Source organism: Chiloscyllium plagiosum, chromosome 33, assembly GCF_004010195.1.
Source record: "Chiloscyllium plagiosum isolate BGI_BamShark_2017 chromosome 33, ASM401019v2, whole genome shotgun sequence".
Lineage (NCBI taxonomy): Eukaryota > Metazoa > Chordata > Chondrichthyes > Orectolobiformes > Hemiscylliidae > Chiloscyllium > Chiloscyllium plagiosum.
This window is the reverse complement of record NC_057742.1, coordinates 11,817,343-11,843,847: the sequence shown is the minus strand read 5'-3', so window position 1 is coordinate 11,843,847 and position 26,505 is coordinate 11,817,343. Positions and strand designations below refer to the sequence as shown.

The following is a 26,505-nucleotide window of genomic DNA, read 5'->3' as shown; positions in this document are numbered from 1 at the left end:
GCAAGAAACCAAGGTCTGGTGTACAATTCTCACAAAACTGCACCTTAATTCACCGAGCCACTGGTAAAGGTAATACTGGTTTCTTGCATTTTTTAGGCAAGACTTGTATGGTGCTGTTCAGCAACAGTGGCAAGCTCCTGAGGTCAGACAGAGTCATAGAGGTGTACAGCACAAAAACAAACCCTTTGGTCCAACTTGTCCATGCCACCCAGATATCCTAACCTAATCTAGTCCCATTTGCCAGCAGTTGGTCCATATCTCTCAAAATCCTTCCTATTCATGTAACCATCCAGATGCCTTTTAAATGCTGTAATTGTACCAGACTCCTCCACTTCTTCTGGCAGCTTGTTCCATACAGGCACCACCCTCTGCTGAAAAGGTTGCCTCTTAGGTCCCTTCTAAATCTATCCCCTCTCAACTTAAACCTATGCCCTCTAGTTCTGGACTCACCCACCCCAGGGAAAAGAACCTGTCTATTTATCATATCCATGATTTTATAAACCTCTATGAGATTACGCTTCAGCATCCGATGCTCCAAGGAAAACAGCCCCAGCCTATTCAGCCTCTCTATATAGTCTCGGTTCAAGAAGAGTAATGAGTGACAAGTTACTCAAAGGCACTCATTGCTATAACACAAAAGCAAAATGGACTAGGTGGTTTTCCTGGCAAGCAACATGGAAAGAAATTACAGCCTTTACCATCTCTATGCAGGTGACAACATGCAATTAAAAATGTACAGTATGTTGCAACGCTGATGCTGACTTTTTTTGGGTAGTGAGGGGAGAGTGGAGGTTGGCTCAGTTGGCTGGTATGAGATGGTGGATTCAGGACCTGCCTCCTTGCCAGCCCTGAAGTGGACATTGTGGTTCAGTGGGTCAGACCCGACTTCAGCCAGGAGAAAGATATCTAAATATTAAGAATTCTAGAAATCTGAAATTAAGCAAAAAAATGTTGCTGGAGAAACTCAGCAGGACAGACATCATCTGTGGACAGAGAAATAGAATTAGTATTGAGTGTGGTACAACATCTTCTGAGGAGTTACTCCCAAACATTAACTCTATTGCTCACTCCCCAGGCACTAACAGACCTAAGCTGTTCCAGCAATCTGTTTTTATAATTGCTCTCTTACAGCTGTCTGAACAGCCCAGTACAGAAGTAATTGGCAGCATTTACGATTAAACAACTGCAGGCATAGAATTAACTCAAGAAACATGAAAAGGTTGGACTTCTGCTTTGCTAAAACAAGCTTCAGTGTAAGAAGTTTTATTTTTTTTCACACTTTATTAAACAGTGTCCACCAAATGGCAACAAAAATATTGATTACAAATCTCAATTTCTAAGAAGGTTAAAAACTAGCCATCACAGTGTTCTGGGGGTCTAGATTAGTCACACAAGTGATATGTGAAGATGACAAATACATTTCAATCTTTTTAAAGCAAAAAATGAAAAAAAAACTTTATTACATTTAAATGCAACATTTTGGAAAGTGTTTACACTCAGCAATACTTGACACGTTTCTTTCAAATTAGAAAATGTCTGTTATAAGGAATAATTACACACTTATTAGTCAGCAGTTAACATATAAACAACCTGTCAAAAGCAGCCTAACAGATACAGACTAGATAGACCCCAAGGGTAGCAGACACCTTAATCCAGGTTAACAGCATCAATGTTTAGATTTGTAAACACAAAGAAACATATAGGCCTGTGGCCTGGTAAATGTGGTGATACAATATCCAATTTTAGCCTCTGCAGCCTCCTGGGAAGCAATGGCATATGGCAGAATGGATAATGCAACACTACAATTCACTACTCATAATCCCCAACTGTTTATTAAGCTTACATTAATTTTCACAGTCTTGACCTAAAAATCATTGGTCAGTGGAAATTCCAACACCTGGACCTGGTTTGCCCCTCTCTGAAATGTTTCTCTGCTCGTGCTTATTTACTGTATCAATGGTCACATTGCCACAAACCAACAGGTCAAGGCTATCCCTAAGTAAAGTGCTCTTATACAACATGAATGCTATAATATAGATGAGTTGACACAGAGGTGTAGTCACATGCTCATGCCAGCTCTATCCTGTACAGCAAATGCACAATGCATTATTTATAGAACAGATCAAGATTTCAGATTGGTATTGTAATTACCATTGGGATAAAAAAAGTCATCTTTCCCTCAGTAGGTAGCAGATGGTATTAATTGAAATACAATCCGATTTGAAATAGCATAAGCCAACTGCACTTCATCAGTTTGCACGCACCTCACATTTTCCATCATGAGAAAACACGCATTTTCTTTCAAAAGTTAATACAAAGCAAAAGGTTTTTTTAGTGGACACAACAGGTCCTTGATTACTGACTGTTTTGAAATGAAAGGACCGTTCACTACAGCACACACGTAGGAAGGTGTGCAACATGGCCCTCTGGCCTTGGCACCTGAATTGGGTGAAGCTTGCCAATTAAGCTTTTTTTTCAAAAGAAAGAGCAAGATTAAGCAAAATGAGACACAGACAAATAATTTCTCCAAACTAATACTCTACAGGAGCACCTTTAAAGCCAGGCATAAACCTAAACAGTACATAAAATGCATATGGCTACATCTTTCCTCTTTTCCCATTTAGTTAATCAGTTCAGTCTTCCCATATTAGGTATTACCATACACCAGACTCAAGAAATAATTGGATCATATATTGAAAAATGTGTACTATCAGTTATAGAAAGACAAGGCCAGAGCAGACTGACCCACAGATCAGTCAACATTGATCAATGTCAAGGTTCAGTGGTCAGGAGGTTATTGCTGTACTTTTTAGGAACTAGTAAGTTGCACTTGATCACATGGGATTCATTCAAAATCAGACCTTGGTGGAACCAACAGCTGGTTTGCTGCAGTTACCATTCACACAGCTAGCAGACAGTGGCGAAAGAACCACAACTCATGGACAGATGCAGGACAAATGTTGAAGGTGTCAAATTGCTCACTGCCCTGCCTCGAGAACTCAAGTTCTGCAGCCGGAGTCAAACAATAGCTGTGAACATTCACAAAGCTGCTCGGCCAGCAGGACATTCAGCACCACAAACAGAGGACTCTGGCTATCAGTCCAGTTCTGTCCACTTCTACGTGTAATCCGCTCTGTTTCACTTCACAGAAAGACTTCTCCAGTCATTAAGCTTCATTCCTTTCTTTCAACTTTTCACTTCGGGTGTCCTGGAAAAATAAATTGTAGAACATCAAACTCAACAAGCTGGTACAAGAGATAACTTTTAAAGCAAATAAATGTCAAAATTGTGTTCCTATTAAATTTTAAACATCTTTCATTACTTAAAAATATGAGCATTCCCAGGCAATACAAAGATCTTTGGGATCAGGAGAAGGAAAATCAACCTGGGCTTCTAATCCTGATCACTGCTGAGTGACTATTGCTGGAAGCTGCACAAACACATCTCAGGTCAGCATGAGAACTCAACTGTGTTTCTGTTCACTATCTGCTTCTCAAAAGTCACAGCTAATGTTCCAAATTTGAGGGAATTACTTAGTGGTTTCAGACAGTTGCAGAACTACATTCTAGCTGTTAACACATTTAGGACAGCGTACATGACATGAGACTGATATCCAATTTTCCATCCAAGTAGTGTGGAACCACAGGAAGTGTTAACCAGACTATTGGCCACATGGCAGGAATGGTTAACAATGGAGAGCAAATTATTTACTTTGAGGTAATCAGAGAAAACCTCAATGCTTGAAGTCCACACATAGACACATGGATAGACTGGCTAAATTTTGGACTTTCAAATCCAGACAAGCCAAAGACAATTCACCTCATTAACAGGTATTAAAAGAAAACTGGAGAACCTTAAACACGATTTCTCAGATCTGTGCAAAAAATGCATTGATATACTGAATTGTAATGAAGTTTCTTTTCTTGTGGTTTTGTTTAAAATGACATTGAAACAGAAGGCCATACAATAATTTTCATATTGACTGATAGATTTATAAAAACTAGAGAAAGAGTAAACAAAATGGAGGAAAAAAATATAGAGAAAGGGACACAGTGGGACAAGAACAACACAGGTAGCTAGGGATGGCACAGAAGAGAACAGGAAGTGAAAGAATGAACCTTCAGCAAAGAGGGAGCAAATGAAAATAACAAAAATTCTCAGAAAACAAATTAACTAGACAATAGTAGAGATTGTGATACATAGAACTATACAAGTTATCGTGGTATTACATGATATTTTGCAGCTTCAGATGGTGTTGTACCTAAGCTGCATGGAAACCAGATGACGGATGAATCAAGTACCTCGGGAGGCGGTGGTTTAACAGTAACAGGCTGCGATTGTCTCCGTGGAGGTGATGGTTTAGGCAGGGCCTGCTGCTGTACAGTGTTGTAGTACGTGACTCCACCAAAGACCTGAGACTGGGCCTGACCATACACAACAAATGATTAATATTTCCAAAACGTTCTTAATTCCGTGGCAAACAGGATATGTGACAAATGTAAAATGTCTTGCTACTTTTCACAAAGTTGCTTTTGCCTCACTGGACACTCACTTTTTGTGGTGGGTGAAACATGGCATGATAGCAGCTTCAAAATGACACTGATTCAATGTAGAGTGCAAATAAATACAAAGGCAACCTCGGTGGCTATGATCAATTGGTGCCAATTATGCTAATTTTCTACAAAAGAAAATGTATACAAAAGACAAGCAAGGTTAAGCGACCTAATTTTTACCATTGCTTTGGGAACACACACATTTTCTCAAAAGAATTATTTTAACCTGTCTCACTAGATCCCACAAATTGGTTTAAATCCAGATATTTTACTTTGGATATACGCTAGTCACTAATGCATAAGAATGACATATGCTTGGTTTACTCTCCATTCTGTCAAAAATACTGAAAACTGCACTGACATTACTGTCCTTACTTTAAAAAAAAAGCAAAACGCTTTGGTTAAATTGGCTCCAAGCATGTACTCAGGTTTTTGCCCTGATAGTAAAACGTACCACATAATAAATCAAAGGATCATATGTTTTGATCTGTAAACTCTGGCACACCAACCATTCCCTGCAGGCATTCTCACCTGAGTGGTTGGATAAATATGAGGTGGAAGGCCCCCAGCTGTGTATGGATAACTGGGGTTCCCATAGTTCATCATTCCTGGTGTGAAAAAGGGAGGGGGCAGCACCTGAGGTGGAGGTGGTTGCCCAGCTGGCATTTGGACTTGTGGAGCATAGAGACCTGGATTGGTGAGGTGACCAGGCGACTGGTGGTGATTGAAACCTGGAACTGACAACGATCAGCAATTAGATGATGAACAAGCCAAAGATAATCCACAAAGACTCCAAGGAACAATTCATAAATATTAAACATTATTAAACTATATAGTATGGTCTGCCACAAAAACTAAAAGCTTAAAAGAAAAGGTCAACAGCATAAATTAATAGATATAGAGAAATTTGGATAAAAGGTAAAAATTCATTAATGAAAGAATTCAGAGGTGAGGTTTGTCAGCATTTTGTTAGGACTGTTCCCTCTGGGGCATCCTTGAGGTCCTCTCATCACCCACTCCCAATACTTCCCAACATTCACATCCACACAGTATCTCTCAATGCAATCACAGAAGGTGCAACACTTCTTACACATTTTACCCTCCTCCTCGTCTTCACTATCCAAGCCTCCAGACACACCTTCCAGGTGAAGCAGCAATTTACCTACACTTCGCTCAATTCTACTCTAATACATTCGCTGCTCACAAGATGGTCGCCTCTACATTAGGGAGACAAAAACCCAGAGTGGGTAACTGCATTGTAGAACACCAATATTTTGTCCACAAAAATAAGCCACTTTAACACATGATTGTGTTTCATGGCCAACATTTGTGCCTCATGCTTGTTGTCATGCTTCAGTGAGGCTCTGCGCAGGTTAGAAGAACAGAATCTCACTTTCTGTTTTGGGACCCTTCAGCCCTTAGGACTCCATATAGAGTTCAATAACTTTAGAACCTGAACACCTTATTCTATGTTCTTTAAAAATTCCCATACCCCAGGACCTGTCACGACACGAGCTGCTTTGAGCAATGCTCACCCATTTTCATCTAGTTATGGTGTCTCATTATCAGCTTTTCTTTCTTTCCCTGGTTTACCATATCTTCATCTGTTAAACACTCATTCTCTATCTCTCTCTGGGCTCCATCACCTATCTGCTGACTTCCCCCTTTTGTCTTCAGCGTAAATACCACCTTTTCCAACTGCTATCGGTTCTGGAGTAGGGTCACCCGACTCCAGATGCTGCTTTTCCTCCACAGATGCTGCCAGACCTGCTGAATTTCTCTTTCTATTTTTGTTTCAGTAGTGAGGTTCCCTCCAACTAATTAAATGTGAATCCAACCATATAATCTATCTGGATGGATTTTCAATTAAGATCTTCCTCCCTCAGCCTACCGAGTACAAGTGGACACTAGTCAATTGTCCATCCTGTTATGACAACAGAGTAACACCCCTCCCCCCATCCCCCCCTCCACTATATTAAACCAATAACACAGGAAAGATTTACCCGTGTGGTAATCTGTAAAAATTTGAGAGGCCAAGAACTATCCCAAATGTCACTATATAAAGTAAAAATTAACTTTATTTCCTAAAATCTAACAGAGAATAATTATCTACCAGCAATTTACAACTCCTTCCTCTAACCTATTACTTTCCCTTATATAATACTAGGCCGAGAAAACCCAATTAAGATTTACTGAAAAATTCATATTTCAAAACCAACCAGCAGTCAAATCTTCTCTTTACATCTTTTTCTGTAAATTTGCTCTCCAGGTCGGTGTTGATGTTTTTCTGTGTAAACTCCTTCTCTAGACAAGTGTGTCTCAGAGTTTTGACTAGCAGCCTACCTTTGTTGGTCTTTTGGCAGTTCTCCCCCAATTGTTCAATTTTTCCCAGTCTTATGCCCCCAAAGCATCAGACTGCGTCATTAGCTTTTAATAATGTCAACATACTCAATTCAAACTGGATTGGAGTTTGATATTTTTCAGGGTGTAGTTTAAACTGATTGGCCTAATTTGAATTAGCATTTTTTTTTCTTCAGGCAACCAGCTACACTGGCTGCTGGACTAAAAGGTTATATCGTATCTTGTTCAGAACACTTGGTGCTGTCAGGTAGTTCTGCTCACTTTTAACTCCCTTAAAAGTACAGTACACCCACATCTTCATAACAATCCTTATTTTAAAAATTAATATACCTGGATGTGGAAGATGCATATCTGGCTGTACAATCATGCCTTGAGGTGGTAAAGGAGCTGGACTTTCATTGTGGGTATATATTGGTCCTTGAAATTGTACTGTGAACAGGAATCATAGTTTAGATCATGGTGATAGGTCACAGCATTGGCAGCAGAGCATTGAAAAACTGCTTACGGGTAATTATTCACAATAAAATTCTGCAAAATTAGTCTTTGCAAAGATATAACATTAGCATAATATAACAATCCTTTGGAACTTGCTTTTCATGCTGACTTTTGCACAGCTGCCTAAGTAACGACCTTCAATTAATTCACAACACAACGAGTTTTGCCCAAGAAAAATAATTTGCCCTGCAAGATGTAAATTGGTTGCTTTTCAATCTTTTCTTCTATTTGATGATTCTGTATGGAAACACCAAACAGCAAGTGGGAATGCGTCAAAATACAAAAGTAATTATTGTTTATCAAATGTTGTGAAACAGACACTGCAACTTCCAATCCATTAATACATACTAGGAATAATTCTAAACATTACTTATTTCTGTAATATGTAGTCCAAGGATAAATGCATTTAAAGGTTTTTTTTTTAATTAGACAAATGGAGAAGTTTAAAAAGAAACCAGACGAGAATAATCTTAGTGGGTATTTTGTGATCCCAACATTCTAAACTAATTTTAAATGTGTGTTGTTGTGAAGACCATGTCAGATAGAAAATTGAGAAATAAATCCCCCTACGTGGGTCATAATAGTGTCCTTCCATGAGGCCGATGTGCATAGGTGCAGGGGCAGGAGCTGGTGCTGGTCCGAGGGTTGGTGCTGGGGGTGGTGCTGGTGCCGGTTGTTGAGGAGGAGGGGGTGGCGGTGGAGGAGGTGCTTCTGGTAGTGGCCGCTGTCGTTGAGATGAGTAACGCTTCGCCCGTCTTCCTTGGTTACCCTGTAACACATTCAATCATTTTAAGTTAAACTCTACAAAAAAAGGTGTAAGCTACATACCCATACTCCATTAAGCCACTAATCATGGTATGACATCTTACTTCCGAATGATAATCTACTACATTTCTGTCCTTAAACTGGTGAGGCCAGGCTGCAAAATGCACTGGGTGTTTCTATCAGTCACAAATAGTAATAACATTGAAGCAGCCCCTCAAGTATGGGCCCAGGTTAAAATCATAAGTCTATATTTTCATAAACTTTCAGATGTAGGATGCTTCTAATGATTGTTCACATCACCTATTTCAATTGCAACCATTGTTGCTCAGTGAACCCAGAATATCAGGATCTGCTAGTCCAGTGCTTTAAATACTTGAGCAAGTTACTTCTTGGAAAACATATGCTGATAATATAGGGTATATATGGGTAATCACAATGATTTTGTATCCAAGTCATTCAAATGCCATAGTAAAATAGAATCACTTATAGCCTAAAAGTTAAAGTCAAACTCTACTTGACTTACCATGTCTTCCACCCGATTATACTGGGTTGGAGCAGTCCCAATGTGTAATGAATTGGGGATTCCTGGAAGAAACACAATAGTCAATTCCCACCTGTTATATACCGTGCTGATTGATCATCTGTAAGAAAGATTTTCAGCTGTAATTTTTGTAAATAGCATTTTAAAAATGTCACCATCATTCTTTACTTACGAAAAGACTTGGAACTTGATTGTTTTAGAGACCATTTTGTTCCATTTATTTTTGATTGGTATTTATATCGCTGCAACACCAATTAAATTTCCCACAAACAGCATGTCCCCCTAGACAGGGGACGAAACGTTTGCAACAAAAATTTCCAGCTCGGTGAACAGAACCACAACAACGAGCACCCGAGCTACAAATCTTCTCACAAACTTTGAGCATGTTACTGAGGTCTATCAGCCTGTACTCACTTTCAATGAGAAATTTCAGCTTTGAACTCTTGCTGCACTGGCACAGTTTTGTCCAAATTACACACAGTCTGATGTTGAATCACATCATGGACTGCATTCCTCCAATTAAGAGGAAACATTTGATCAACATCAAAATAAAAATTAAATGTAGCACAGCTATTCCTTTAGATCACATTTGAAATATCCAATTACTTGTAGAAACTAAAGGACACATTTACATATTTATTTAAAATCTGATCTTTAATTACCCTTCCCTACATGAACTTTAATAAAATGTTGCGCCGTGCTCAGCAAGCTAGGCTAATAGGGGAGGCTTTTACATTTATTCCCTTATATAAGGAAAACCATTCTATAATCTCAAAATGTTGAGCTGTATTGTTCTCATTCTGTGCTGTATACACTCTTTACCTCCATCAATGTGGCATATTCTCTTAACATCGAACAGTGGGTTGCATTTCTGCTGATGAATACTGGATCGCCTACTCTTAATATTTTGCAATGATCAGCAGATTGCTGTTTTGGGATTTTGCTGCATGCAATTTAGCTTCTGTGACTCCTATGGTGAGACAGTAAAACCAATTCAAAGAACTTCATGGCTGTGAAGACCCTTGAGATGCATCAAGATCATGAAAGGTGACGCAAATATGAATGCAAGCCATCGATGCTCATTTCATTTGCCGATACAATTTGTTTTGTAAAAAAGCTGTCCATACGGAATTGGCAAATAAACAAAATATCTTTTACAAGTACATTTAATTGTACTGTTGCCGAAGAGAATGAAGGACACAATATACAAAATAGCGAATATTTAATATTAGATACTATATATAATAGAAATACCTTGGAATATTAATAAAAATATGTTGCGAGGAGTGCAACACAAACCATTTAGGACTATATACTGGAAGGGACAGAAAATCAAAGTGAACTTGGTTAAATAAAAGATTATTTTAATGACCTGCAGTTCCAATGACTTGCAATGGTTTATTGGACCACCAAATGTTTAAAAATAAATGCATTTCTCAGGAATATCTTATTAAAAGAAAAAGGTAAACTTGCCAACTCACTACCAGACCAGAGGGCTGTTCTCGCTTTTAAGCTGAGGGTTACCACAGTTCAGGTGAGGGGAGAGGTTGAGAAGGAAAGTCCTTCGTGGTTACCTCAGCTGGTGTGGGAATTAAACCCACTCTGTTGGTGTCACTCTGCATCACAAACCAACCATGCAGCAAACTGAGCTAACTGACCCCCAAAATCTTATTAAACTAAGTTGGATATGGATGACCCATGAATCTCTGAACCCAAATATCTATAAGATCGTCACATGGCAATGATTACTGAGAGACAGGAGTGATGGTGACAGGTTGCTGTTGACAAGCGCAGTTCTGGATTAACCTGCAGTGAAAAGAAATGGTCTGGACAGTGAGGCTATATTACAGTCAGATTTGTAGGACAAGGTTCGTTCATCCACTACAGTTGAAGTTCGCAGTCCACAACTGAATGTATGTGCTGAGGGACTGGTGGTTGCAGCAGAAATGGGAGGCTGTCAAATGCCTGACTACAGTGAAGGCTTTAAGAGGACCCACTGAGTAGAGTGGCAGCAGTAACGTGCCATGACTCGATGCAGGAAAGATAAAAAGGATGGTTTTGAGGATAGCAAACAATATGGAATTTAGTGAGTGGCAAGGAGTTGGAAAATAATAGTGCACAGAAAAGGTAAACATGCTAGAGGGGTAAAGAGATGGGACTTTGAGAAAGCCAAATTTTGGCCATTGTACCACCTTAGGGGCATTTAGCATTTCCCAACTTTTATCAAGTACAATCAATCATTTCTAATCAACACTGCCGTGTTATTTGTAGATTTAGGTTTGAATCCATCATCCTACCAACAATACACAGAAAGTTATAACATTGAAAATGGTCAAACAGGAAACAGAAATGTCAACCAGAACTTACCTCGAAGTTCTCGTGGTTGTACATACTGTGGTTGAGTGCTCGCTGGCCAGTTTTTCCCTGATAAATTTATTTGGGTCATTTCACGTTCCAGCCCCGTCATTGTAGGGTCTACAGGCGGAGTTTCCCACGAGCCTGCTTTTGGTACTGGAGGAGGGACAGATTGAACAGGAACCTGCTGTGCTGGAGACACCAAAGCTGGTACAGAACTGTCCTCCACCACCACTGGCTTTCCTACCTCGGGCACCTTATTCCTGGTCCTTCGAATACGAGAATAAGATTTCTTTTCAATCATCTTTTCCTGTACCTGCGGCACATCCTCAGTAGGGACAGACTGATTCTGCACAACGGCATCTTCTTTTACTAGACCATTGTTTTTGATAGACTGCACGCTGTCTGTCACAATCACATTCTCCCTCAAATGACCCTGCTCAGCATTCTTCACATCCATTTTATTTTCACTGATGGACAACTCTCCTGAAGAGTGATAACTTCTTGAGTTATTTATTTCAGCTGGTTTCATATTAATACGGTCTTCATTATAAGCAGCATTTTTTGAGTAGCTCTTCGCTGGAGATCTCCGCTCTGGACCTCCCACTCTTCGGTTAAAAGTTCTTGTGGAAGGAACACTACTGCCAAGTTTACGCATGTACGTTCTTGGTGGTGGTGGCTCATCCATCCAATCAGGCTCTCTATTTTGAGGACTTCTAAACCTTTTAAAAAGCAGAATTACACACCCAAAAGTTAAGATGAAGCAAGTTAACATTAAAGATATTTTGCAGCGAAACTGTGCAGGCAGGCCTATTCTTCTAATTCATATTGGACACTTAGAAACTGACAAAAACAAAGATGATTTTACATATACACGGTGGCACAGTGGTTAGCACTGCTCCCTCACAGTGCCAGAGACCCGGGTTCAATTCCCGTCTCAGGCGACTGACTGTGTGGAGTTTGCACATTCTCCCTGTGTCTGCATGGGTTTCCTCCGGGTGCTCCGGTTTCCTCCCACAGTCCAAAGATGTGCAGGTCAGGTGAACTAAATTGCCCGTAGTGTTAGGTGAAGGGATAAATGTATGGGTGGGTTGTGCTTCGGTGTGTCGGTATGGACTTATTGGGCCGAACGGCCTGTTTCCACACTAAGTAATCTAAGCAAGCTAATCTAAAAAGAAATAAAAGTCTTAGATAATTTGATGCAGTTAGTTACTTACCTATGAAAACTCTATTCACAAAAAGGAGGGGATTCTGGGCATCTAGCTGAGGATTCTGCACTCTTGGCAATATATTTTCCCACATCATTTCTATTTGTAAAGTCATCTAAAATGAGAAAATAATCTTTGCCTTTCACCTATTCGCATTTCTACCATTCCCTTCTGCTATCTATTTGTTTGTACCTCTAACAGACAAGTTTCTCAAATGCCTTAGAAATCAGCAGTTTCCCAGCAGCAGCTTTCATACATTACAGAACCAACTCTCTGTGTTGCCAGGCTGGAGAATGTGTCTCCTGGATTTTGCTGGAGTCCAGGAACAATTGCTGATGGATGACAGCTTTTCTTTCTGATGTAGTTAAAGCCTAAGCATTTCATCTCACCAGACACCGACACCAGATCTTTTCGAATATCACTGCCTGTCAGCACACCATAACAGGGAGCTCCCACCCAGCACCACAGATGTTCAACATCATCATTCTATACTACCAAAACGCTATGAAATTTCCAGTCCATTTGCCAAATCTTGCAATGGTGCAAATCTCTCAAATGCCTCTAGTTGCAGGGGGGGGTGGTAAGGAAGGGACACAGGTTGAGGGCTGAAGTAGTAGTTGTGAGGGAAGACTTGAAGAAGTGATAGACTGGAGAATGTCAATTTGTTCACATACTCAAATTAAAGTTAATATGCAATATATGAGAGAGATTAGGCCTGCACAGTTTACATAGGTATCATTCCATCAATGTACTGAAAGCTTAGTGATTTTTAATTTTTCAAACCTTGGCTTCCTTATCCTTCGTGACCTTATTTCATCAGGATTTCTGTCTGATCGAATATCATAACCATACAGGGAAATAAGTTCATCTCGGGATTTAGGTGCTTGCTCATCCTCCTGGAATTTATCGTGCACCCATCGTCCTTCATCTTTCCAGAGCTTCCGCTGGCGGACTTTGGGTCTGTAAAATGAGAAGAGCAAACGCACTGAGAATTTCAGAACAAATTTAGAATACCTTTATACCATGATCCAGAGCTATGAGATGAACACACTATAAGATTCAATCTTAAATTCTACACTCATGGTAGGACTTAGAAGATCTCAAAGTCCTGCAGCAAACAAAGTCAATATGTGGGAAAGAAAAACACTGGATTACTCCTTCAAAACTTCAAAGCAAACTTTTTCAAATATTCAGCATCGCTGGAAGTCACCTTAAGAAAAACCCTGAGTATTCAAAACACTGCAGCACTCTGGATTAGCATTAGAATATCATAGCCAACCCAGCTGAACTTGGTAAATGGGTAGCATCTTTAATATATTTTCAATGAGGAATGTCTAATGCCTAGAATCTGTAGTCGTGGGAACACCTCTACCCCTTTTTGATTTTTTGGAATGACAATTTAAGGGGTTAGTACATGGAGTGCAAGAGTGAGCACAAATTTTCCAGCAAGGCATCTCAACACCAGCCTGCCTCGTTTTCTATTTTGTTTCTGTCCTATTGTTATATATTGAGCTGCTGATATAATAAGTAATTTGAGTGCACATGACAACTGCGAACATCTGCACTGTGTTTAATTTGATTTATCAATGAGTTTGTAATTAGAAACATGCTAATAAAATCAATTGCTCTGGTCAAAATCCATGCTTTGTTTGACATTAGCTAAATACAACAATATGGTACATTAAGGGCAATGTATTTGGGCAGTTTGTTTCAATACAAGATAGATAGATATCAAAGACAAATGAGAAAGACGTATCCATTTATTGGTACGCATGATAAAGATGTATGAGAAAGTACTTTAAAAACTAAAAAGGTTGGTAACTGTTGGTACTAACTGTGCCTGACTCAAGATTCCAGAAGAACAGCTTCACAATTGAGTAACCGACAGCAGTGTTTCCTACAATGCAAGTGCCCAGCAGAGACCTTTTCCGTTTTTTTCAGGTTAGGGATTTCATCCAGAAGACGACTACGCTTCTCACTAAGCCCTATAAGCCTGATACAGAGAGGGTGTTGCTACATTCCACAAGCACCCTCTCGGTTAGTGCTTTCTATAGCCTGCTGGGTGGCAGGGCCTGGCAGGACATTACCCAGTTATGACAGGTCTGGGAGCAAGAGCTAGGAGTGGAGATCTCTTCTGAAACATGGGAGGACATATGGAAGAACATGCGAAAGACAGGACATGCGCTATGCAGTTAAAAGTTTTGCACGGGGTTCACCAGGCACCAGACCATCTGGCGAAGTTTTTTTAAAAAAAGGGGCATCTTCAGTGTGCCCCAAATGTAGAATCAGTGTAGGTACTCTTACCCATTGCTCCTGGTCATGCCACAGGCTGTGTGTTCATTGCAGCGCTGTGGTGGGAGAGATCGGGAGGGTATTGAGGACTGAAGTTAAAGTAGATCTCTCCTCTTAGGTCTACCGAATTTACCATCTTTAGACAGTTATGAGAAGAAACTATTTAATATTGTTGCATATTGTGCACGGAAGAATATTCTGTTGAATTGGGTGTCTGAGAACCCCCTAGGCTTGCTAGGATGGCGGAAATTAATTATGGAGCACATTCCCCTAGATTTTTTTTCACAAACATGGTGCACCACATAACCGACCATGTTTATAAGACATAGCAGCCCTACTTGAGTTATTTGGATATAGATTTGTCAGTTATTTTAACTAGGGCGTTGTTTAACCCTGGGCCCTGGAGTGGGGACGCCTGAGTTAATACGGGTATATATACAATGCTCTTTTTTTTGGTTTGGGAGCTTTATGGCGAGCATAGCTATTTTGTATTTTGTGTTTTCTTTTGATTTATTAGTCATTTACTTATTTATTGGTGTTGTTTTACACAGTGTTAGGGTTTTGTTTTATAGGGTAGACTAGTAGTTAATCGACAGTAGTTGTGTTGTAATTTGTGTTTTACTTTTTTCTCTTTATTATACTGGTATTTGTTATTGGTTGTATTTTTCAATAACTTTATATGTTTGTAAAGTCAATAAAATGTTTTGTGCTAATAAATATATTTACAAAAAAAAGGACTTCACCTGCTATAAAGTGCTTTTAGAAATCCAGCGGTTGGGAAATGCTATAGAAAACCTGTTTGTTCGTAAATATAATTACAAGGTTTGGAATAATTGCTTATGGAGCGATCTGAAGATAACAAATATAACTGTGACTGCTTCTCCATGGTCAATATTCTTAGCAATGGAGTGGTCTCAAAGTCAGAAATGCCAGCTCCATTACTGAATTTATTCTTGGCCATTCTTCTTCCTCATTTCCATGCTCCCCTTTGTGGTATTAGCTGAAGGCAGGAGGTTTGCTTCCCAACAACTTTGACAATATCCAACCTGACCCTTCCATTTTGCTATTCTTCATTTGATATCAAGCGTGGGCTGTGCACGATAAATAGTGGAGGAACTGACCTCATTATCTTTGGTCCCCACCACAAGCTGTAGATCCTTTAACAGATTTCAGCTCCTTCTCTTACCATCCTCTCAGATTAAACCAACTGTTTACAACCTCATTGCTCTGTTAAACTGAGTTTCTGACTCTTCAGCATAATGACAGTTTACGTGCAGCTCTGTGACATCATCTGCCACAACACATTTGCTCTTGAAGCTTTCAGTCGTGCCTTGGTCATCTCCAATCTCAAATATTCCAAGGCCCTGTGACCAGCTCCCATACTCTCAAGCAAATCATTCAAATTTTTACTTCCTAAATCCAATCCAACACCAACTTCCACTTACCCAACATTGTCTTTCATGTTGACCTCCTACACTGGCTCCTAGTTCACTAAGCCCTCAACTTAAAATTCTCATAAATTACCTTCCTTCACATGCCCTATCATTCCACAATATGCCAGTCCACCAATGCTGGCTTCATTAATCCCCTTCACTTTGGTCCACTTTCCACTGTCTTGGATCCATTACCTGGAATTTCTTTATTAATCCCCAAACCCAAACACAAACACCTTCCTTTCCCCTGTAACTCTCCTTATAACCTACCTCTTGGACTAAACTGCTTGTATCTGCTTCTTTGGATTAATATTGATTTTAAACCTATCAGCCATTTGAGACATACTCTTACATTAGGACACTACTAAAATGGATGCTAATGATAGCTTACTCAATAAAAATCAATTTTATGTGAAATGGTTTATTCTACGTTAATCCTGAGTCGGTATGGATATTTACTGGAAGAGATATTGCTGGATTGCTGATGTCAAAAGAGGGATATGAATATCCTGCAAATTTTGTTCCAGGAGTTTACATATTTTCCTCTTGAATGGCCCTATCCCACAGTGTTATAGTATCTCAACATTAAAATAGTAATTTCAAGTCCCTAATTTTTCTGGATTACTTAAAGCTTAGGCTTAAATGTAATAACCAGGATTACAACTGGTTACAAACCTCACTTCCTCGGGTTCGGTGTGCCCTCGGAGATCGTGTTCAAAGAAGAGTCCTTTCCGTGGGATATAGGCTGGGTTTTTTCGATCCTCATCATCATCTAGTTGCCGTCTGTTCTTTTTACCTATTTTATTTTCAATAGGTTCTGCACTTTCCTGCAAGGAAAGAGGAAAGGCTCAAGGACTTAGCATAAAAATCAACAATCTGCAAAATAGCAACTAAGCAGCTTTAGACTGTCTTTAAGAAGTCTATAGTTGCAACCAATTTCTGTAAATTGGTCAAATGGATTTTTATCGTCTCCAACATATTTTTTAAAATCTTATTCCCTTAAAGCCACTGATTTCCTGGAGATAATAGGGCCACATAGCTTATGCTAGTGGGTACTTATGTATGATGTTTGACAACACGTGTCCACTGGCAATAATAATTCAAGCATCATCACCTAATCTTGTCCTAGGCTAATGATCTTTCACATGTGCATTTTCACTAACAGTCAATGCCTAGCGATCAGAAGCAGGAACCGCAGCCAATTTCCCGTTCAATAAGTGAATTCAGTCGCAGCACTCCATGTGATGTAAGCTAACTCAACACACAGACTAGAATGGGGTCTTCCTGAATCAATGGTTCAATTGAACCTTTGGGAAAGCTAGCTTTCACCTGAAGGCATTCCTATTTCTCAATATTAACATCATAACCCTTCATCAGAATGGTATGTAGGAACTTGCATTCTGAAAAAAGAATAAATGGATTCATGGTTTTCAATTCTGTGAAAGTGACTTGTTTTTGAAAGTCAAAAATGCATTGTTTAAGCAATCTTGTTGGGGTGCTTACCTGTAAATGATAGAGCTGGGGAAAAGTGTTAAATCTTTCTTTTGGCTGTTTATTAGAAAATCTTTCCAAATTGTATTTTGTCTTTCACCCCCACCTTTTCTTGTATGTAATAAACTTTGATGTCTTGTTTAATATGCACAGCTACAACCTCTTGTTAATATATTCAGTGCCTGACCAACATAATAACCAAATTGCAAAAAATAAATGTATGCTCTATCAAGCCAGGGGTTTCACTCTGGAATTAGACATCTCCAGTAGATACGGCTATGATTGCATCATCATTTCATCTAAAGTAGACACATTACTTTCAAAGCTGAAAAATGTGTTGCTGGAAAAGTGCAGCAGGTCAGGTAGCATCAAATGAGCAGGAGAATCGACGTTTCGGGCATAAGCCCTTCTTCAGGATTTTCCTGAAGAAAGACTTATGCCCGAAACATCGATTCTCCTGCTCCTTGGATGCTGCTTGACCTGCTGCGCTTTTCCAGCAACACCTTTTTCAGCTCTGATCTCCAGCATCTGCAGTCCTCACTTTCTCCACATTACTTTCAAAGATATGCTAAAAATGGATCTTCCCTGTAGCTGCTTAAGTCCAGCAATTTAATGACAGGTTTCCAGCTATACAACTCCTGCATTCATGTAACAATCCAGAGGTACCTGATTTTGTTTTTTCAAATACATTTCTAAATTTCTTTACAAAATTTATAGGCCGTTTTTCCTTCTTGACGTGAGATCCTAATTGTGCAAAGGTATAACATTCATCAGGTTCATTTGAAAACACTGGTCAGAATGAGAATTTATCGAGAAAACTTAGGGAATGGTTCAATGACCATCTCAGCCGGGCCTGCAAGGGCTGACCGGACCTCCCAGTCACCGCTTATTTCAATTCCCCTTCCCACTCCTTTTCTGACATGGCCATCCTTGGCCTCCTCCACTGCCACAACCAACCACACTGCAAATTGGAGGAACAACACCTCATCTTCCACCTGAACAGCCTACAGCCCAGAGGACTCAACACTAAGCTCTCGAACTTCAAATAACCTCCCTTCCCATTCCTCGACTCCCTTCCCAGCCTCTCACCCTCCTCCACCACCTATCGGATTCATTCCTCCCATTTACCAACCAGGTCGTATCCTCTACCTATCCCCAATTCATCACACTGCCCCCACCAGCCTCTTCATCTGCAGTTCCCCCTATCCCCAGCCTGTGTCCTGAAGAAGGGCTACACCCAAAACATCAACCTCTCCACCACCTGATCCTGTCTGGCTTGCTGTGTTCTTCCAGACTCCTGCCTGTCTATTTTTCATTCCAAGAACTGAACATACAAACTAGATTAACAATTCAGTACAAAATGTCTGAGTTAGCTCGCTGACCTGGAAGGTCTGGTTTTCGACATGTCGTCACCGTACTAGGTAACATATGTTAAAGATCCCATACAGCAACTCAGTTCACCCAAAATTTTTGCAAACAATAGTCTTTCATGAGAAGCCAGCAGAAACGAATTAATTGGTCAAATGATGGCTGTATTTCGCTACATGAAAATTCAACAGAACAAAATAATTCACTGGTTGAGAAATATTTTGAAATGTCTACAAAGGAAATGGTAGGTATAAAAATACAAGTCTTCAATTATTTTGTCAATGTGTGTTTGTAATCCTCTACTATTGCAGCATTCTGCACCTCTCCAATCTTCCTTGGTACATTGTTTCATTGTACATGATTTCCTCTAATTCTACCAGGTTTATTAAAAATGTAAACCTGTTCCCCATCTATATCAGAAAAACAGTGACAGGTTCCTGTTACCTGTCCATCTCCACTCTGTCTTTCTCCAGTAATCTCTCTTTTGTCTTCAGCTTTTCCTTCCTTAGAGGACTCATCTTTATCTCCTTCATTGCTTGATTTTATTTCTTCTTTCTGAACATCCTCTTCACTATATTCCACTTCTTCTTCATCTCCCTGCAGATAAAGATTTGTCAAGTGTTGGTAAAAAGACAGACTTCAATAACATGAAATCAAACATTTTTTAATATGATCCTAGCAATTGAACATTTTATTTTAAAAACTGAAGTAACAGTCCACTGGCCTCTCCAAACCTCTCAACATCAACTCCAATAAGCCGCTACCTTCAGTTGATAGGAATCACACTTGCACAAGAATACCACACTATCACTCCTGGGGACAAATAAAATAAGAAATAGATCTACATACTCCTTTTCCAATAGATATATTTACATTGCAGGGTCACTTTGAAAAACAATAGCTGTGCAAGACTTAAGTGGAAATCTTTATTCCATAACACAGGAACAATAAATACAACTGCACATCTGGATTTAATCATGTCATAATGTCATAGCCATTTTTTCTAACTGCATTACCTTCGCATGTATCTGAAGTTGGCCTTTCGAGATTAAAAAAAACACGGGCCTCATCATGCGAGCTGGCTTACTTCTTTCTTCTGACAATTAAATGTCTACTGCTGGAGGGATGACAGCACTGCTACCAGAAGAAACAGTACTGCCTTCAAACTCATGTGCTACACTATTATAGTAGACAAATAGGCCAATGCTCTGATATTTCCTCAAAAGGATGCTGGGACAAAATGGAGAGTCCCAGCAGCACTGTAGGAAAGCTGCGTCAGTTTTTTTGATTTGCAGATAAACTCACCATTTCACAGTTGTATCAAAACTAAGAACAGCAAAATCCATTAAATAAAACTGAATAGTGATAACTGCATCAATTAAATTAACATGGACTTTTATGGATAATGCATTTGTTCAATAGTTATAACCCAACCGTAAAAAATTATTAAATTATTCATGCCTAAAGGATATGAGTACATTGAGTTTGCAAGAACTCTGAGGGTTAACTGCCTTCAAAGAAAGCTTTGAAAGCTGTGTTACTTGTACAATATAATGTGATATAATCAGATGAATATCATTCTTATTCAACACCATCATTGGACAAATATTTCTCCTCCTTCCTTAAACCTGAAAAAATTGTAACACTTTATTCTTCCCCCATTGCTCCTCTTCTCATTGGTATACTTTACAGGTGCTAGCAGCTCACTGGCAATCCTTTATCCTTCTGCGCATCACTGTTCATGGGTGAATCAAAACATTGACCTGGCAACAGAACTTTGAGGAGTGTTATATCAGAGTCCAGCTATCTAACAACCAGTCACTGCAGCAGCAGGAAAGTTGTCGCTATAAAACATGGCCTGTATTAAGACAATATCAATCTACAAATTCCTCGTCGAAGAGACAGCAAAACAGGAATGATCAAATTGGAGCAACAGGAATGGTAGGAATCCTACAACAATTTACATTTAAATTATTTTTTAAACAGAAACTTATCTGATTAGAAACCTACAGACAATATAGCTAAATAATTCACACTATATGTACAACTGATCAGATCCTCATTTGAAATACAGTACATAGTTTTTATGGTTGCTCTGCTCAATAATCAGCACTTTTCTTTCCTCTTCCCCAGTGTCTGAACACATGTCCATTCACATCTGCACAGTTATAGACATTCAGCAACATGGGAGAGGATTTCAAGAATGCAACCATTGTAAAATTTTCCATCACACATTAGTTCAGGTCATGATACGATGTCACAGATTCCATCTGCCTATCATCTTATTTATTCAAGGATAATGCCCTTTCCCCCCCCCCCCCCAGGGAGTACTCATTCTGAACCCCACCATTCTGACATCCGTGACACTGGTTAGTCCATATATTCAACTTAAAAACATATGCTTTCCTTTCCATTCTTACATGAGATAAGGTATTGCTTGCTAGGCCCATTTCTAATTAGACTGGCTAAGGATGGCAGATTTATTTCACTAAAGGGTATTAAATAACTAGATTTTTTTTTTTAAAAAGACAATGGTCACCATGATTCTAGCTTTTTTAAACTCCAGATGATATGGAATTTAAATTTCACCATCTGCCATGATGGGTTTCAAAACCATATGCCCAAAGCATTTAGCCTGGAGGCCCCAGGTTACTAGTCCAGCATCAATACCACTTTGGCAAGCCTCCTCTTTGTGACCAAGCTGCTTGACCAAGTCGATATTGAAAATGAAATTTCCATAGAAAACTGGACTCTACAAAAATCACAGATAAACTAAAAAAAATTCAAAAACTTTTGATGACGTTATATTTGTATAACAGAGAGAGAGAGAGAGGGGAACACTGAAATCCAAGTTGACGATCATATATCGAATTGCCAAATGAAGTACAAATCAAGAGCAAATCAAGTTGGATCTTGTTTACAAAAAAGTTAGAGGCAAGTGCAACTGAGTCGCTGAACGAATATAAGCCAACACGAACTTGAAGAGATGAGACAGACAAGCTCATCAAAAAGATGCAAAAGAAGCCAAAACAATAGCAGAGACTATTTGGGAGACATCCGACAAAATGGACTGCTTAGCAAGAGAAGAAAGAAAGCAGACTCAAGGAAACCAGGTCAGCAAGCAGTTTCTCACCAAAGGAGAGAAAGACAGGAAGGAGCTCAGGTGCGAAACAGGGTCCAGGAAAAGGAGCTGTAGAGTAGAGTCAAGAGAGAAAGGAGAGACAAGTGTATGTGCAGAATGTAACCAATTGTTGGAAGGTCACAGAGAGTGAATGCACCACAGGACGACTCTACTTTTAGTCGCTCACGCCAACACCCAAAAATAATGGAAGCCTAAAGGAAGCCTGCAAATTGGTTGTGTATCTCAGAGAAAATGAGAACAGTAGCTTTCATATTATCAGTACAAATTGACAAAACTGTACCTTCAACGCAACAATAGAACCTCCCTTGTCACTGGCAGCACAATATTCACAAAATACCTTCTGCCCACTACCAGCACAAGAATAGAACAATGCCTTCCCTCCCACTATGCAGCTATCAATTGCTGGACTTACAGATTTCTGAGAACCATTCTCTTCAGCACTTTCATAGTCTGAAAGCACAACAGCTGAAAACAAAGAACAAAAATTAGCAAATTTGTAATCAAAGTAACACAACACATTCTATCAATACCTAGAAACAAAGAGCCAATTAGTGATTTTTTTTAAATTTAACCCAACAGCCTAATCATTAATAAGAAAACATAATGGATAGATTTGTCTGGTTGGTCAATGGCTAATTCACCATCTGTTGTGGGACTAAGGGGCCCGATTCAAGTCCTGGTTTGTTATATGGAGCAATGCAATTAATGGGACGAGGAATAGGGTAACGGGTGGGGATGGGGGAGGAAGTGAGAGAGACAGGATATAGGATGTAGCAAAGCAGCACGCAGTGCTCATTACTAAGCAATGCTTTCTGCTAGAAAGTGCTGCTCACATTAGGTCAGGACAGATTCACGTTGTGCTGCAAGAACCTCCCATGATAAAGCTACCTGACAACCTTCATTATCCCTGCATGAGGTACCACCGCATTAGTCAGAATGCTTTCGACTGTGTTTGGATAGACCAGTTATAATTTATTTTTGATCAACCTGCTTGGAGATATTATGACACATCTGCACAGCAGGTGGGATTTGAAACCAGACCTTCTGGCTCAGACAGGGAACACTACTTCTGTGCCAAAAGATGAGCGTTTTTCCTCTACATAAAATGATAAATTATTGACAAACTGCATTGCATTTGATTAGGGACTGGGAGACAAGGGGACAAGAATGCAGCGCCTTAAATGAAATCAATAAATCTCACATGCAACCATTATACTTACCATCACCTTCTATGCCATCTTCACTCTCCTGTGAAAGAAACAAACTTTTATTAATATCAATCCTATGTTAATTTATCACATTTAAATTTAATGCATCGGCTCTGTGGTCTGTGACTCAAAATTATTACTTGTTTCATATTTTCCACCAATTCTTCACTGCTGTCAACCAACATGCATACATACCTCCCAGTAACAAAGATGAGTAAGAAAGTATATTGCCCCCATCACCACCTAACAACTGCCGAGATACTGAGCAACATGGAACATTATAAATTAGCAATTCTAGCAAAACTTGGAAAAAAGACCTACCATAGCAAGAAAATGGACACAGCAAAAATTTAAACCAAATTTGTGCAGCTTATACTAGTCTATCCAAAAGCTTTTCCAAACTTTGGAATTCATGTATTCAGTAATTGATTCTAAGTTGATTACTTGATTCTAAGTAATTTATACCCCTGCAACAGTAAACAACAGAACAGACTACCCTGCTGTGCTTATTGTCTTTCTGGGATTCAGATCAAATTCAATTCTGGGGTCAAACCTGAAAATCTGATTCTTCATAGAACTCTACACAACATGAAACATCTCCGACACGGAATCATATCACACTTCAAAGCATAATATGTAAACAAATTATCCAAATCTCATTTTAAAAAAGTCAAAACTTACATTAATTGGAATGGACTACAATTTCTCATTGGCAGGTGATAACTACTGATTTAAAATCAGCCAATGCAAATTATATTTTACAGAATTAATGATTTTAAATTTTTAAATCTGAATTAAATATACACAGTAGAATTCGAGCAGCCAGAACCTTAACACAGAAAATATATTTTGACCATTATAAAATACTATCACAATGATGACAATGGAAGTCAAAGGCTCAGAGGTTAGTAATATTTAGTAAAACCTGTCCAAGCACAATATTTTACTCTCCAAAACATGGCACAATCATTATCTCACCACACAGATGCTGCATGAGGGGACACTTTATATCTTAATATTTTTACCAGAAAACATTTCTTAAAGAAGCTCTTGTTTAATCATCTTATTAACAGACTTTAATACATAAATAACATTTTGTATTGGATTTTAGTTTTAAAAAAACAAATTACCTGCACCTGTGGTTCTCAAAACCCAGTTCATCTTGGATCTCTCATATGTATAGAAATATTTAACAAGTGACTGAACCCCATGTGGTAAGAGGTTTAACAGATTCCAGAAAGAGTCAAAATTTCAAAGCACAGCAGTCTTGCACAACATAACTGTACATCACACATTGTTAACATCTCCTAATCCTACATGTTATAATGGAGCAAAGCTCATTGATATGTTTACAAATTGCTGGAGCAGGAGGTTCAAAGGAGCATGACGAACCATATATATTAATTCACCTCACAAATAGCAAAACTAAGATTGTTTGGAAGATTTTGTCAGGGTAAACTTGCTGAATTGCTGACTGTGTCTGTGCTCCATCATAATGGTTTAAAAAAAAGCAGACTACAACTGGTCTGAAGTACTGCAGGTGAAACGGTGAATGCTTTCCCCCTAAATATTAAATTTATTAGGAGAGCTTCCATTACGGAATATCCCTGAAGTGCAGTGTTCAAAGATGTCCATCGATGATCCCAAAGCAAACTCTTGGTATTACAAGCAACACTTGCAAAAGCCTCTGATCCAAACTAAAATGGAACTGTCTGCTGAAACAGCAGAGACTGAAAACATAATTATGTCCAAAGAGAAACTGACCAGTGAAGAGTAGTTTGTTTCAACATCTCCTTGCACAATTAAAGTCAATTCAATTAAATGAAATTCATTTCCCACTTGTGGGGTTATGGCTATTAATTCTGCTCTCATGTGCATTTCATATTAAAAATTCCTCCTTGTGGCACTGGAATCAGCAAGATGGTTTGGTTGTCAAACTGATGGCTTTCCAATTTTCCAGCTTAGCTTTTTCTCAACACACGGAGATTTGTGAGAAAGCCATGGAAGTCTTCCTAGTCAAACTTCATCAAAGTCCACAGAAACTTTCAAACAATCAATAGCGGATAGCAGTAGTTTATCAATGTCAACAAATGCAACAATGTCACAATGTTACAAAATCAAAGAACGCTTTTTTGTCACACATTATTAGAGATAACGTGCTCAGAGCAGATTTTACAGCCCTCTACCCAAGTCAATCAGCCAAGTTAATCAGGCCCAGTTGTTTGCTGGGTCTTTTCATTTAAACTCTCATGTCAGATCTTTAGATATAATCACCACGTGTACGTTTTAAAAGACATTTCTCTAAACAACTGGATTTGTCCCAAGTCCAAATCAAGTTATCTTCGTCTCGCATTTTTTCAGATGCAACAAATTACATGAAAAACAAATCATTGCAACATGTAACATAAATTAGAAGTGCTTATTAAACAACAAGTCTCACCATCAGTGATCTGTTTACCAGTTTTAAATGCATGGATCAATGTTGCTTGTTTCTGCAGAAACTTCTACTGAAATAGTCAGTATGGGAGCTGAACTGACGGGGGAAGGGAGAGATGCTATGACCATTTCCAAACAAACAGCAAATCATGAGTTTAATGACTTGAGACAGTGTCACTCACATTATTTTATTTCCTTGGCACAAGGCAGATTCTCAAATCACATCACTGATGATAGGTGATTTTACCCCTTGTATTTGTTAAACACCAAAAAGTTCAATACCAGAATACTTTACAAGTCTTACCTATCTAATCATTAGTATATCATCAGGCTTCACCCTCTCCACCACCAATCCCGCTCCCCCCACCAACCTTACAGAGAACCAAACTGATTTTTTCATAAACTGAAACTTACAGTAGATTGGACCAACTAAAAACATGAGCGACCTCTCACCCCCACAACGGTATGATTTCTATTGTTATTCGTGTCATAGAGTCAGAGATGTACAGCATGGAAATAGACCCTTCGGTCCAACTCGTCCATGCTGACCAGATATCCCAACCCAATCTAGTCCCACCTGCCAGCGCCCGGCCCATATCCCTCTAAACCCTTCCTATTCATATACCCAGTCAAATGCCTCTTAAATGTTGCAATTGTACCAGCCTCCACCACATCCTCTGGCAGCTCATTAAATACACGTACCACCCTCTGCGTGAAAACGTTGCCTCTTAGGTCTCTTTTATATCTTTCCCCTCTCACCCTAAACCTATGCACTCTAGTTCTGGACTCCCCGACCCCAGGGAAAAGACTTTGTCTATTTATCCTATCCATGCCCCTCATAATTTTGTAAACCTCTA

At 39.2% G+C, this 26,505-nt stretch overlaps 1 protein-coding gene across 4 annotated transcripts in view; it reads right to left on the bottom strand.

The window, feature by feature from the left end:
* Window positions 1–1,244: 1,244 nt before the first annotated feature.
* The window catches only part of casc3 (casc3 exon junction complex subunit), a 30,194-nt gene continuing 4,933 nt past the window's right edge, over window positions 1,245–26,505 (bottom strand). Inside the window, exons 2-13 of one of the 4 annotated variants that reach the window (XM_043674929.1) lie at window positions 23,225–23,252; window positions 22,417–22,469; window positions 19,307–19,459; window positions 16,679–16,830; window positions 13,062–13,238; window positions 11,083–11,792; window positions 8,698–8,759; window positions 7,980–8,178; window positions 7,245–7,343; window positions 5,085–5,284; window positions 4,230–4,424; window positions 1,245–3,208 (exon numbers count right to left, since the gene is read on the bottom strand). In XM_043674929.1, the coding sequence (XP_043530864.1) occupies window positions 3,167–3,208; window positions 4,230–4,424; window positions 5,085–5,284; window positions 7,245–7,343; window positions 7,980–8,178; window positions 8,698–8,759; window positions 11,083–11,792; window positions 13,062–13,238; window positions 16,679–16,830; window positions 19,307–19,459; window positions 22,417–22,469; window positions 23,225–23,252 (2,070 nt within the window). In that variant the 3' untranslated portion in view covers window positions 1,245–3,166. Of the gene's footprint in view, window positions 3,209–4,229; window positions 4,425–5,084; window positions 5,291–7,244; window positions 7,344–7,979; window positions 8,179–8,697; window positions 8,760–11,082; window positions 11,793–13,061; window positions 13,239–16,678; window positions 16,831–19,306; window positions 19,460–22,416; window positions 22,470–23,224; window positions 23,253–26,505 lie in introns of all 4 variants that reach the window. The other 3 variants (XM_043674928.1, XM_043674930.1, XM_043674931.1) reach the window with 3 other exon arrangements.